The sequence below is a fragment of the Macrobrachium nipponense genome, chromosome 24 (genome assembly GCF_015104395.2).
Source record: "Macrobrachium nipponense isolate FS-2020 chromosome 24, ASM1510439v2, whole genome shotgun sequence".
Taxonomy (NCBI): Eukaryota; Metazoa; Arthropoda; class Malacostraca; order Decapoda; family Palaemonidae; genus Macrobrachium; species Macrobrachium nipponense.
Window position 1 is genome coordinate 30,963,107 of NC_061091.1, and position 15,201 is coordinate 30,978,307.

Sequence of the window (15,201 nt, forward strand, 5' to 3'; positions counted from 1 at the left end):
AAGGTGTAACAGTAGGAAAACTTCGTAGTTTCACTATGGAATAATTGTTAGACGAGGGTGGACAGCAAGGTGGAAGAAGGATAATATGAATGGAGGCACAGTAAAAGGAATGACGGGGAGCTGCAACAAAAATTCTTTTTTAGTGCCTATGGAGCCCAGGATATGAAGTATTACTAAAAGACCCTCTGTTATCTGATACAAAGTTACCTTAGAGTAAAATGATGTTTTATAATGTTATAAATTTACACTGAAGCCTGCATCTTCTAGATGTAGCTTTTAAAAATATTTCAGAACACCTGTCTGGAGATGGGCTCATGTCATTTGTGAAAGTGAGTTAGCTCAACCTTTTGAAACATCAATTCCAGACATTCGAACTGTCTCGTTTCAACGTAATTCTTATTTGAGTCACCTCAAGTAAAAATAGCTTGAATGAAAGAAAACTTTTAATCTGGAGCCTTACAAACTAAATTATCATAATCAAACATTGAACTACTTTTTGAAAAATGTACTTAATGACAAACTTATCAGATGTTACAAAAGTGTTTGTAAATGTCATGATATTGTTTAGTGTAGTTACACAAAGACTGGCAAAGACTTGTAAACAAACTTTTTAATGAACTTTCCTAACTTCATTATTGTCTTGAGCTTATTACCGTTGGTTTGTAAGTGTATTCAAGAAACAAGAGCTCTTGAAGTTTCTTCACGTACATTTTATAGAAATCTATGCAAACCATTCACAAGCAAGAACATCTACATTAACTATAATAGATTCACATCAGCGAAGCATATGATGTCTAGGCCCATCCCTTACGAAGCTCCTGATTGGCTGCTGATAAGCCAATCACAGGGCTGGAAACTCTCAGTCTCTCTCGAGAGTTCACATAGGCAGGATGTATGTTCCGACCTCTCTTTCAAAAATTATAACTTTCATTACACCTCAGTTTTACGTGCAAAAAAGGAGCGTTCCGAATTTCATCACTAAATGACTCCCAGCCTATGATTTAAGGATTATAATGATATAAGAATTATGTACTTCAGTAAACTTAATGCTAAAATACTTATAGTGAAATAAACATGAAATTCTAAATATAAAATATATGGTTTCATTCCTTACACGAGATCGCATTGCAATCATCATTAATCATCTTGCGTTTCATACAATTTTGTAGCTTAAATGCAATGGAAGACAATGCTGTAAAAAAATTATAGGTAGAGCTATCAATATGAAAATAACAAGCAAAAGATTAAGAATATTAATCTCTCTCTCTTATCTTCGTGTAGTCAGATGCTGCTCTCGTGATCACTCGATGACGTCATCATCAAGATCACGAACCCTCGATACTTGAAGTCTTATGGGGGAAAAGGAATATTAAGACTTCATTATCATTATCACCATCAAACTTTCATATCCTAAAGTGGAAGTCTCTATATGAAATAAATCGTTACTTAGATATTGATACCTTATGGAGGGAATTCATTTACCTCAGTCATTATTCCATTTTATTAAATCTTACGATTTTCTTCATAATTCTTATATTATTATAATCCTTAAATCATTGGCTTGGAGATGTTTAGTGGTGAATTTCGGAAACAATCCTTTTTTGCAGGTAAAACTGAGGTGTAACGTAAAGGACGGGCTTAGACCTCAAATGCACGGCTAATGTGAATCTACTATAGTAAAAAGATTACTATCCACACATATTCTAATTTCCTGGGATGGGGTAAAGACTGACTTAAAGTTCAGGAGTGAATGTGTCTTTTTATAATTTTTGGAAATGTGGGTATTTTGGAGAATTTTAAAACCATATGAGGTGTAGTGAGTTAATAAAGCATCAAACCATTTTGACTAATGGCTGGGAGCATTTTTTCTCGGCGAGATCTAGCCAAAATTGGGCAGCACTGCATCTGCCTCACCTAACGAGCTAGAACGCGATCAAGCCTCTGGTTGAAACCAGAGGCGCCTCTCCACTATCCATTCCCAGTCACACACACACACACATACACACACACACACACACCTTGGAGTGAATTTTACTGTTAATTGTTATTATTTTTGTTCTTTTTGTGGGTCTATGACAGTCCTCCAATGCGACTGGGTGGTATTTATAGTGTGGGGCTCTAGGTTGTATCCTGCCTCCTTAGGAGTCCATCAGTTTTGTCACAATGTGCGCTGTTTCTAGGAGCACACACTTTAGCACGAGCCCTGGAGCTACTTCAGCCTCTAGTTTTTACAGATTCATTTTCAGGGATCTTGGGATCTTGCCTAGTGTTCCTATGAAATTATGGTACAATTTCCACTGGTATATCCCATATTATCATTATTATTATTGTTTTTTTTTTCACAGTCCTCCAATTCGACTGGGTGGTATTTATAGTGTGGGGTTCCGGGTTGCATCCTGCCTCCTTACTATTATTATTTATTATTTTATTATTATATTATTATTATTATTCATTATTATTCATTATTATTATGATTATTATTATTATTATTATTATTATTATTTTATTATTATTATTTATTTCAAAGGCTAGAGGGGCAAACCAAGTCTTGGGGAGGGAGGGGCATCAGTGTCTTGAGGAGGACTAGTGCCCCCCCCCCCCCCCCCCCCACAAATATAACGCCCTGGTTATGGAGTGTCTGTTATATGTCACATTTACAAATAAATCAATTTGGTTGAATTCTAACAATGCTTTGGGTATATGATAATTTAAGGAAATTTATTTCTCGTCGAGATCTCTTGAGTTGAGTGATCTAAAATAAACTTGAATATATTAAGTGACTTCTCTTCACCGGTTTTACATTGTGCTATCTCTATTGAAAGTAACTTTTTGGTGTCTTAAGCCACCAATTTTTAAAAGGATGTTCATTTTCTGAAGAAAAGGGCAAAGGAATGGAAGTTTTCGTGTTAAACTAAAGACAGATTTTAATGAAACAAAATACTTATAACTGAAGGGGGACTGCCTCTGCTAAGGCCAAACTTTAGAAATAGAATTATGCTGCCGACATTGACATACTACAGGGTGATCAATACGACACTTGAGTGGCAGCATAACCCTTAATTAAGATCTGAAATAAAGTAAAATGTAATTTATTAATAGTTATAATGTTTTTATTAAGGGTCAAACAGCAAAATAATAATGCACATCTTAATTAAGGGTTATGCTGCCACTCAAGTGTCGTATCATAAAACATTAGGTGCACAGGGACTTTTTGACCACCCTGTAGTAAACGTCAATGCTATTATGCACTGGATCGCTGGCTTTGTAAAAAGATTTCTATTTAACGATATATTTTTAATACACTGTGATACATTCGTTGCAACGTAGGATTAAAAATCATTTGAATATCTTTTGTTGCTATACAGTCAAAGACGCAGAGAGAGAGAGAGAGAGAGAGAGAGAGAGAGAGAGAGAGAAAGAAAGAGAGAACAGCTGAACAGAAAACGTCGAAGTTACCTCTCCTAGTGCAACAGATTAGTATAAAAATTCAGTTTTTTATGTAAACATGAAATTTGGCACAAGTGCTCATTTTAACACCCTCGTTTTAAAAATCTGAGTTTCCAATCCAAATTTCAGTATGGCCGCTAGTTGTTTCGATTTCTGACACAGTGAGTAAATCATTGTTGAAATAAATACATCAATCATTATTCAGATTATGCCTTAGTGGGTAGACGAGTTAACTGAATATATCACCAGAGCTCTTACTACTATATGTACCATTGTGATAAAGATGGTGTACAAAATGGCCGTCATGAAACATTTTGCTTGATCAACTCTGCAACTAAGAAAGATAGAGACATGAGATTTTTGAGGCCTGAGTATCTGTTCCTAGCATTTCCTTTGGGCTATTATCGAGTATTACATCTTGGAAAGGGACACCATAATGATATTGAAAAGTATACAAGCACAAGACTATAATGGAGTATGATAAAGAATCTTATCTATGTTCAAGCACTGCCTCAATATTTTCTTAAGCTTGAAATGGAAGCAAGATCTTAAAGATGCATAGTGTCACCCTTTAGTGCGACGAAATTCTCATTCAGATGTATCTGTAGCATCATTTGCAACATTTTAGTTACACCTCACATTTGCAGCCACACAAAGCTGTACATGTAAGCCCAAACCTGTAGCATTTGCACCTGCCAAAGCAACCAGACTTGCAGCCACATTTTGAAAACTGTTAAGAACTCTTTGCAATGGGGGAGTTGGGTCCAAAAGACTCCAGTCTTCGCCAATCTTTTCCCAACCCCAGTCAGTTGGACTCTGTGCTTCTGGCTGGAGCAGAATTCCCTGATCCCAGGCACAACCAGCCTGATATGCTGAACATTTGGTGTGTTGAAGCAGAGCTTCTTTGGTTGGAGGGATGAGTTCAGAGGGTTTCTGCCTTTTGGCAAACAGGTCTGAGACTTGCTTTGACACTGCACCACTTGGTGGTGTTGGGTTTTTGGACTGTTAGGAAGCAGGGGGATATTAGTGAAGGCGCCAGGTAGCAAAAGTACCAGATTTAACCCTCTCTGGCTGTGCTGGTTGACGCTCTTCCTGCAGTTGTCTTTGACAGAGTGCTGGAATACCGAAATGTTGGTCCCGTAAAAAGAGGTAGTCGTCATAGTTGCTGAAGGGCTGTAATCGATGTTATCCATGACCGCAGTAGTAAACAACCCCTTTCTCAAGACAGATGGACAGACTACACCCTCTTCCACATACTCTGTGACAGTGGCATCTCCCAGTCAGGATGACATCTCCAGCACCCTGTGATAGGAAATGCTCATGCCATGATTATGAAGCATTTCTACCAGGTTTCTCTTCCTGGTTTTGGCATAGATAACCATGCCCATGAACACTGGAAAAGGAGTTTCCCTATCCTTTGAGTGTCGATGTACACTTGCTCCTTTCCTCTGTTTAAAGAAGCAGTTTTGCTGCTGGAGCTGAGCAATAGCCAGTTCTGGCTTTGATGAGTCAAACCTTAATTGTGACTTTATGTCTACTCCATGTTCGACCATACTAGTGAACTGGAGCAGACTTTGAGGTATGGCACCATTGATGCATCCTTCACCAAAGGTTCTGTCAAACCTGGGCTGATGATCCAGAATATGCTTCCTCAGTATCTTTGCTGATTTAGCAATCACAAGTGTATCTGAGTAGTCAGATGCCTAAGATAGGGCTAAAGCTACATCTTTCTGCAAGGCAAATAGCACACCTCTTCCTTTCTTGTGTGCTTCTAATTCAGGGGTTTCTGCAAACAATTTGTCTTTTAATCTTGTTGTAGTTACAGTGGGTGAGGCAATGACTAATTGTTTCAGGTGTTGCTGGTATAATTGGGATATGTCTGCAAGAGGAAATATGGCAAGAACATCTGAAGTCAAGCTGGTTTCAATGATAAAATTAACCAGCTCTGGTAGAACCAGTGGATATACATCTGTTTTTTCAGTGACATTGTTCTTTCTCGATATTTCTAAAATAGGACCTCTCCCTATTGTAAAGACCAGTGAGACATGCAAGATGGTATTTAAGCTCTTGTGTAATTGCATCACCTGCACCAAGTTTTGCCAATGATTTACTATCATTAAGTGTGTAAGTACACTCATTTGGTCTCCTGTTGAGATTCATGGTCATTACTTGGCAAAGATCTGATACAGGTGCCACATTTTCACAAAAAATGCATGCTTCGTTGTCATGATTCATTCGACACTGTTTAGCATGCTTTCCCTGTGGTTCACTACCTTCAACAGTAGATCTTCGCTTTCTTCCACAATCAAGTTTTGCATTATTAAACGTGATCCTACAGTTCTTGTGGTATTTTGCCATGTTTTATCATAGTGTAGTCTCTATGGCACTGCCTTCATCCAGCCTTGTTGGGTCAAAGTTAAACAGCATTTCACCAATCTCCTGGAACAATGGCACATTGGTTGAAATCATTTACGTACCCATCATGTTCAGAATTATGATGTAGCTACAGAGGCCAAGGGTGAAGTTAGCCCTTTATTTTTTTATTTCTTTTTTTTTTCCTGGCAAAGACAACGTTTGCTCCAGTAAGTCCTCCTTTTGCTTATGATTGAATTTACACTTGCTAATATGAGCTCTTGACTAAGGCCAAGGGGCTATCCTTTTACCACCTTAATGTGATATGCACATTTATGCATGGGATACAACTAGTTTCAGTCACCCTAAACCTAGCCCGGTCATTCATCCAGCGCCATTAAGTCCTATGTGAAATATACACCATCCAAGTAAGTACATGTACAAGCCATGTGGAGCCCCACTTACCCTTGGCTCAGCTATATATATACTTTCTACCACCTAATTGATATACGGTGTAAGTAAAACGAGAATAGCTACCACTGAACCCCATGCTGAGTTACAGTGAAATCACCAATGTGTCCTGGTTGTGCGCTGACATTCACTCTTTTAAACTAAAACTAAAGATAAAACCACCACCTAAATTATATATAGACTTGCAAACTATTGTATTGAACAGATGACATTTTTTCATGCCTACTGAATCCTGAGACACGATTATTTAAGGTTTTTGGCTGCCATATTGGATGCCTTCTTTCTTTAAATATGCTATATGAAACCTCTTGCTTGGTGACTGCCTAAAATGTGTGTTACTAAAACAAATGCATAAATACATGACCGGAGGCACATGAGTTCCATGTTAAAACCATGACTAGCAACCATCTTGGAAAACGGCAGCCATTTTGGAATTTTGAGTGGAAACCCAGTAATTTTCAAAAAATGGCCTATGGAGAAGATATGCACCAATTTTCATGCTTGTATCATTAACTGAAGTATGAGAGAGAGAGGTAGGAGAAGAAAGCAGAACGAAGGAGAGGATGACGAGAGAGAGAGAGAGAGAGAGAGAGAGCAGCTTGTATCCTGCGCACTCAAATGTCACCCTCGTTTCTGGCTTAACTTAGCTTTTACCTGTAATTACCCCAGACTTAACCCTTAAGCCCTGACAGAATAAGGACCCAGGTAACACAAAGCTTAGTTGTCAGCGAAAAGCTTTGTTATTCTGGTCATAGACTGCAAAAAAAAAGTAAAATAAAATGAATAAATAAATATGGCCAACAAAAACATTGCCGATACTATTTTGTGTCAAATCATAATCAAATTACCAGCGCCGTGTCATGAAATATTCGTTTGATATCCTCAAAGGTTAGCCTCGAATACTCATGCATTTCACATTTCCCTTATCGCAACTTTTTTTTGCGCTCTCTCTCTCTCTCTCTCTCTCTCTCTCTCTCTCTCTCTCTCTTGACTTGAAATTTTAATCCTTTTGAGAATAAACTTAGTTTTTTTAAGGATCACATTCCTTTTATGGCTATATTATTATACGCCGATGTTTTCCCACACTTCTGCTGCAGAGTCGAAAATTTTATTGTCGTCCTGTTTTTACCGATATAAGAGACATTGTAGCGCAACATACCACCTGTATACTAGATATAAGCACTTTGATCATGAATATTACTTATTATGTAGAATTTTACAAAAATGCGATTGGACTTATGTATCCAAAGAATGAGTAATGAAATGTAAGTAATAACCATTTTTAATGGAATCATGAATTTCGACTTTGGACACTTTCTCACATCCAACACCAGAAAAAGCAAGCCAGCATAAAGAACTCTGTAGAATGGTGGATGAATTATTAAAAAATGCAAAGATGAATGAGGATAAGAGAGTTGCATCAGTTTGTAAGGAAAACTCAAAATAATTCTTTGCTCATGTTAATACTAGTAGGAAGCCAATTAAAAAATAGCATAGGTCCCCTAAGAGACAATGGGGGAAACCTAGTGAACTCAACTTGGAAAAAGCAGAATTATTGAATAGGTTTTTTACTAGAGTTTTCGCAATTGAAGACATTACCTCAATCCCTAAACCAGCTATTAAATATGAAGGGGGCAGAACCACTTGACAAAATAATATTTTCAGAAGAAGACATTAAAAGAAAGAAATAAAAAACAAGTTTATATCTCCTGGCCCGGGAGAGATTCATCCAAGAGAAATTAAAGAGTTAAAAGAGGAGATAGTTCCTCACCTATATAAACTCTACAGAAAAATGGCAGAACAACGAAAGGCATCTAAAGGATGGAAACTAGGTAATAAGCAACCAGTTTACAAAAAAGGTTCAAGAGAAGAGCCAGAAAATTATAGACAAATCTGCCTAATGTCGGTCCCTAGTAAGATTTTTGAGTCTATAATTGCAGATCAAATTCCGGATCACATTGATAGAAACAGCCTGTTGTTGAACAACCAACACGGCTTCAGACAAAACATATCCTGCCTATTAAACCTCTTGGAGTTTTTCCATAACATACTTGGTATTTACGACAGTAGTAGAGCAATAGATATACTCTCCTTAGATTTCCAAACGGCCTTTGACAAAGTTCCACAAAAGAAACTAATGACAAAAGTTAGAGCTTTAGGATTGTAGGAGAAACGGCAGACTGGAACGAAGTCTGGCTAACTAATAGAAAACAGAGTCGTAATAAACGGTGCAGAATCAGAATGGGCACATGTGACAAGCGGAGTTCCTCAGGGTTCTGTCCTTGATGTAGGATCAACTAGCAGGATAGCCAAATTTTTTGACACCAAACTAGCTGTAAATGCAGCAGACCCAGAGACAGTAGAAAGATTAAGAAATTATCTAAAGAAAATAGGAGACTGGTCAAAAAGATAGCAAATGCCTTTTAACTTGGGTAAGTGTAATCTTACAAATAGGAACAAACAACCCTCACGCCAACTACATATTCTTTCCCACCGTTATCCCTACAGTTAAGGGGTCGGTTGCCTGATGCGCCTTCTCCTCCACTGCCTTCTTCAAAGGCATCATCCTCGACCAAACTTCTCTTCATATCTTCCTTCACTTTATCTCGTCATCTAATTCTCTGTCTCCCTCTCGATCTTCTTCCTCTAACAGGTTCCTCCCAAGCCCTCTTCACTCCCTCCTCGACATCCATCCTCAACACATGCCCATACCATCTCAATCGTGACTCTCTTATCACCTCTGTAATCTTTACTAAGCCTGCCTGCCCTTCTTTTTTTCATCATTTTCCAATCTCTCAAGCAGCGATATTCCCATACTCCACCTCAACATTCTCATATCTGTTCTTTCAAGCTTTACTTCCTCTTTTCTTCTTAGAGCCCATGTGTCTGCTCCATACATTAACACTGGTCTTGGGAATGACATAAATAGTGTAGAACATGAAGAGGACTTTGGAGTTATTATTACCAAGTTCAAATCCACAAAACAGTGGATAAAAGCTGAAAAGAAGGCGCAGAAACTAGTGGGATACATAAAGAGGCAGTTCAAATACAGAAACAAGGAAACAGTGCTGCAGCTCATATTGAATATGCAGTACAGTTTTGGTCACCAACACTAAGAAAGGTCATAACTAGACTAGAAGAGGTACAAGCAAGAGCCACAAAGTTAATTCCATCCATCAGGCAAATAGGTTACAAAAGACTACTAGAGAGCCTGAACATGTATAGCTTAGAAATACGACGATTGCGAGGACAAGTAATGAAAACATTCAAAATACTGAAAGCATAAAAGTAGACAGTAACTCATTTACGTTAACTGAAAACCACACAGAAATAATGGAGGGAAACTAGAACTGAAGAAATACAACACATCTCATTATGGGGACTTCTTTACGTACAAGATATGTGACATATGGAACAAACTGCCACCAGAAGCTGTAAACAGCAACAGTGTGGAAAAGTTTACAAGGAAACTAGACAAAATCATTAGAACACTGTGAATGAACAGTAGAACCTGCTCCTAGAGATAAGTGAGCACACGGTGTTCCCTCGGATGGACTAAAGTCTTTGAGACGTCCTAATCCTTGTAACTCCTTGTAACTCTCTCTCTCTCTCTCTCTCTCTCTCTCTCTCTCTTCTTCTCTCTCTCGTCTTCTCCCCTCTCTCTCTCTCTCTCTCTCTCTCTCTCTCTGTACACATTTTAACCTGGCAATGGACTAATGGTATATGCAATGATGCAATACATTTAAACTGCACTACATTTGACTGCTCTCTTAACGTCTCCTAATTCTTTTAAACACTGTGTCACCTTCAATTACAAATTTTCTTCTCTTTCTCTCTCCCGCTCCTGATTTCCTACTTCTCATAACTTAACACACATTTTCATTCACCAATAATGATGCCAACACCTGAGGAAACTTTAGGTAGCCTCTCTTTTCTTACAGTATTGAAAGGATAAATGAAGTTGACAAAACAAAACAAAAATTCTGGGCTTTCCTGTGCGTCTGATTTTCTTCCAAAAAAGCAGCAAAACTTTAACAGAGACTACCAATTCCAAGCAAACTCATTCAAAGGTTCCAAAACATGGTAGATATTTTAATTGAGCTTTTGTAAATAGTTCCTTGACTACGAAAGCGTCTTTTTGACACTTCAACAGCCACATTATGCAAAAAATCTCACGCTTTATTATTCTGAGTTTACGGAAGCTTCCTGATGCTTTACTTATACGTTCCTGGGCTTCATGATTTCATATCGGTAGTGGTTATAGGGAAGCGGAAGGTTCTGCTCGACATGAAAAGTTGACGACGATTGAATGAAAATCGACGTCAAATCATTTAGTTAAAATAAGTACACGATGTTTTGTGCTGTGTCCCTTACGTTGAAGGATTACTAGCCTATTCAAATGGTAAGGTCTGACCTTTGTACTGGGCTGACAGGATTGAATGATTTAAAACTGTCTGGTGTGTGAAGGCCAACGCTTTGCGCGCTAATGGCGTGAACAATATCCGGCTTAATTTGTTATTCTAGATAAAGTGTTTTATACAATATTTTCATTGGCTGGGAAAGCTTTCAGTGGAGCTGACATGGAACTGATTATCCGAGTAGGATAAACGTAAAAATTCAAAACAAATACTAAAAAAAGAAAAAAAAAGCAGTTGTACGTAAATGGCAGAATAAATATAAAGATAATCAATATAAAAATTCAAAAATTTGGTTTTGTGGCGTTATTAATTTATTCATCATTTTGTAAACGTGATATCTCTTGGCGATATATTTAGTGTTCTGTAGATGGGAACAAGAATACCTGAACATGAATGAATAGTGACATAGGACAGAATATAAGCCCACATTTTCGAACTTACCAACATCCAGCGTTGGAACCTCCGCCACGACGTTCGGTCTCACGTCCTTTGCAGCTGCTGCCGTTGCCAATAGAACGCCCACCAAAGCCCACAACCATCCGTCATTCCCGAACAGGATGGGTTCTTTAGTCCACTGCAGGACGCTCAACTTCCCCAACACCCGTATCATTGGATTTCGGTCTATTGCGAGGGATAACTTTTTTTTTTGTCCCGCTTTTCAATTGTGCTCTCCGCTTCCTTCCTTCCTTCCTCCCTTCCGCCTACTGCCAATCGCCAGACGCGATTACTGAGCAACCGGGCATTAGAGCCGATGGAAAGTGACGAGCAATGTCTGTTCACCGAGAGTGAAGTCCGATTGGGGAGGACCGGGTAGCCATCATCACACTCTTGTTCTCGGTTTCGTATTTCATCCCAGGAATAGCGTTGGAAATGAATTCATGAAACATGTTGCAACACTTGCATAAATTCCAAAACGATCTGTGCAAGAGACACTGTTGTCCGAGTCATCAGCTCTACACAATATAATTAGGTTGGTTTCTGGGTGAGATTTTCTGGGCAACACAAACGAGAGGCTTTCGTCACGCATAGTCCAGCGTTCAGGAAGATCTTGTTGATGGAGGGCCATGGCGGTTATCTCACATTCTGGAAGTGTTGAAGCAGTAACAAGAGATTACTTTAGATTACCGAACAGGTCTAGACAACATCAATTTCAATAAATTTAATATATACTATTCTAAAAAATGTTTGTTTTCCTCTGACGGTTATTTAATACAAGGAAGGGCTGATTGACTTATCATCAGAATGAAAAACTCATGTCATAGCCGTACTATAAGAGTGAAAGGGGAATAATCGTTTAATCAATCCTTCAATAAGTGTTTATAAATGAAACATGTCAACACTAAAATGCCAGTTACAGACCAACTGGAATTCGATAAAAACAAATGTTATAGAAATGAGCAATGTAAACATAACCAGTAAATATCATTAGAATTTCGTCAGGAACAATTTTAATGACATTCTCATATTCTTAAACTTTCTCCATTATCCTTAAGTCTGTGTGATGAATCGACGAGAATAGTCGTCTAAAATGAATAATGACGGTTCTGGCTTCTCCCTAAGATTATTATTCGCCGTTTTTTTCCCTTTTCAGTCATTTTCATCTTAAGCTTAAATAACCTACAACATCCGTTGTCATTACATAACGAGCTTGGTGGGGTGCGCTGTGTCCCTAACACCCCCGAGCCCCTAGCTACTTCACCCCCACCAGGAGCAGCAGCCAAACACGTTTGCAGAAGGAGGATGGCTGTCTCCCTACCCTCCCGATCCCCTACCCACCACGCCCCACCTGAGGCGGACAAACCGGTTAGCAGGGGGTGGGTGGCTGTATCATGTCTTCCCTACTGTCACCTGGAGGAGGCTAAACAAGATCAGACCCTCTCGGATGTTATTATCATAGAAGAGAGGATGTGTGTATATAAATATTTACGCTATAGTCAACAGTAGAGCACTTTCACTGATTTCTAAGTAAGGGAAACCGAGCCTGACAATGGTCGCACATACAAGGGCTGAGAGTACTGTAGCACTGAGGAAAGATGAGTTGATCGTTCCCTTCTTAACCAAAGCTGGGGTACTGGAGCTTTTTCACAGGTATCATCTGCATACCCATCTGGTGGAAGACAAGAAAACTACTTTGAGCATTGACCAGATCAAAGTATATGGATTCCAAATCAGAATTATCAGAAATAACAAAAAGTGGCTACTATTAACTGAGATACAGTGTAACTGACTGGAATTGTTTCTTCAAAGAGGAGAGGAAGCATATTACAGTGGCAAATGGATCTCCTAAGAACAGGAGCGTCAGGTCTATCAGCTATCTCTTGTTTCAATTATAATTTCGTATGAAGAAAAAAAATTCGAGCTATGAATAGATTGCATAAACCTCGTCAAGATGAAGGAATTCCTCGGTGGCGATGTCAAAAGCCTTACATTGGTTTATCACGATAGTCATCATCACTCTTGTTATGAATACAATAACAAGAGGAAGCTCCAATTCAATTCTTTTAGGATATTCCATATACCTCTCCATCCAAATCACAATTTCATTGCATACTCTTGTAACAGTTCATGCACCAATACATGAGAAAGAATCTTCCTTCACTATTTTTATTTTTTATACTTTGGAAATGAAAGGGTCAGTTCCTTCCTGTAAAGACATACTGTATAATGTGTGTGTGTGTGGGCGCCCGAGGGCACTCGTTTTTTTTTAACATAAGTTTACATCCAAAATTATAATAATCCACAAAAAGTCTATTAATATCGAGTTTACTATACCACTGGAATAAAGTGCAACAAAAGAAAATTATACAGAATCAGCATACCTGCCTAAACAGAAGTTCGAATCAATGCAAGTTTATTTCGACTCTGCTGTACGCATTCCTGACAAATTCTTAATCTCGGCTGGTAATCGAAAGAGCCGTCATAAAAGAAACTCAAGAAAAATTCATGCAGACAACGAAGTACTTTTTTAGGCTCCATTATTAGCTCTAAACATGACATCCTCTTCACGTTTCTGTGCGTTGCTAAAACGTTTTTACCGGGTCACCATCAACTTTCCTCCGGCTAATTTTTCTAAACTTCCTCCCCACCGACAGACAGACAAGCACTTATCCAAAGTACGGCAGCTCTTAAACTACACCTTTTGGTCTTCCTATTAAACAGACTCGGGCACCGCCTCCATCATAAAATCTTGGGCTGCTGCTTTCAAGTGCTCCAACTTCGCGTAGCTTACTCTAAACTATTTCCTTTTACAGTTCTATCGCTCAAATTTCAAAACCTTTTAAGCATGGGTTGCTTATTCAAGCATTTTATCTCACGCCGTACCCTTCGCAAAATAACTCGCTAGAAACCAGTTTCGAATCCTGTGCGAAACCGGATCGGTATACCCAGATCGCTCCTCTTAAAGGAGACCTACTCTACCCACCACGTCTCTAAACCTATTGGACTTTTGTAAGGCTAAGAAGTAAATGATGGACTTATTAGTCAAGTGACTGTGAAGGGTCACTGCCAGATATATAGAAAGACCTACTAACAACATGGTCATTCTAAAATATTTCTCCAGTGTTAACTGGAACGCATTCATATAAACTTTTTTTTTATTTTTACAAAATTATATTGAAAACATATACATCGTTTTAAAAATGTTGCGTACCAAATAATATCTGTATTAATAGCGACTCCCCCGGCTCTTCCTTACCCAAAGAAGTTCAATTCCCAGCGGATCTCCCTAGGGTAGCAGTCCTTAACTTGGGCAACTTTCACGGTATCGTGATTTCAGAGCTGGAACCCCGCGTGCCCTCTCATGAGGTTTTCATTGATTAGGGCTGGATGGGGCTTCTACTGCTGCTGCTGCTGCCGTATTCCGGTGCTGTGCTTGTTTTCCTTTGACCTGTGCCCGCTCTGGCCTTGGTCGGGAATTCGGTTATCTCGCCTTGGCCTTCCCACTACGATCGTTAGTTCGTCATGTCACGGAATGTTTTTCTTACCACATTTACCGGAAGGTATGTACATACATACACACACACAATATATATATATATATATATATATATATATATATCTATATATATATATATATTATATATATATATTATACATATATATATTATATATATATACATATATATGTATATAGTATGTATATGTGTATATATATATATACATATATATATATATATATATATATATATATAATATATATATATATACTATATATATATATATATATATATATAGGCCGTTGGGAAGCCTAACTTCCTGGGTCATCACTGCACATCTCAGTTTACTTTCGAACAATAAGTCATTGGATGACTCCTGTCGCAATTTAGAGAATGTTTTAACGGTAAGGATTGCTGACACTTAAGAAAAAATGAGGGAATAAACTTGTTTTTTACAAGACATGGTAACTCAGCTTCAGACACAGACATAAAATGACACATCATAATATTGTGATGCAAAATTTCAATCAAAATAATATCTTCGCCTCCAATGCCATGCAATGAAAAAGTTCTGTGAA

General features: G+C 38.3%; 1 protein-coding gene across 4 annotated transcripts in view; it reads right to left on the bottom strand.

Annotated features, from left to right (window-relative positions):
• The window catches only part of LOC135205546 (uncharacterized), a 161,021-nt gene that overhangs the window by 35,282 nt on the left and 110,538 nt on the right, over positions 1-15,201 (bottom strand). For 3 of the 4 annotated variants that reach the window (XM_064236306.1, XM_064236308.1, XM_064236304.1), the window contains one exon: positions 11,130-11,771. In XM_064236306.1, coding sequence (XP_064092376.1) covers positions 11,130-11,298 — 169 coding nt within the window. In that variant the 5' untranslated portion in view covers positions 11,299-11,771. Of the gene's footprint in view, positions 1-11,129; positions 11,772-12,689; positions 12,796-15,201 lie in introns of all 4 variants that reach the window. The other variant, XM_064236305.1, reaches the window with a different exon arrangement.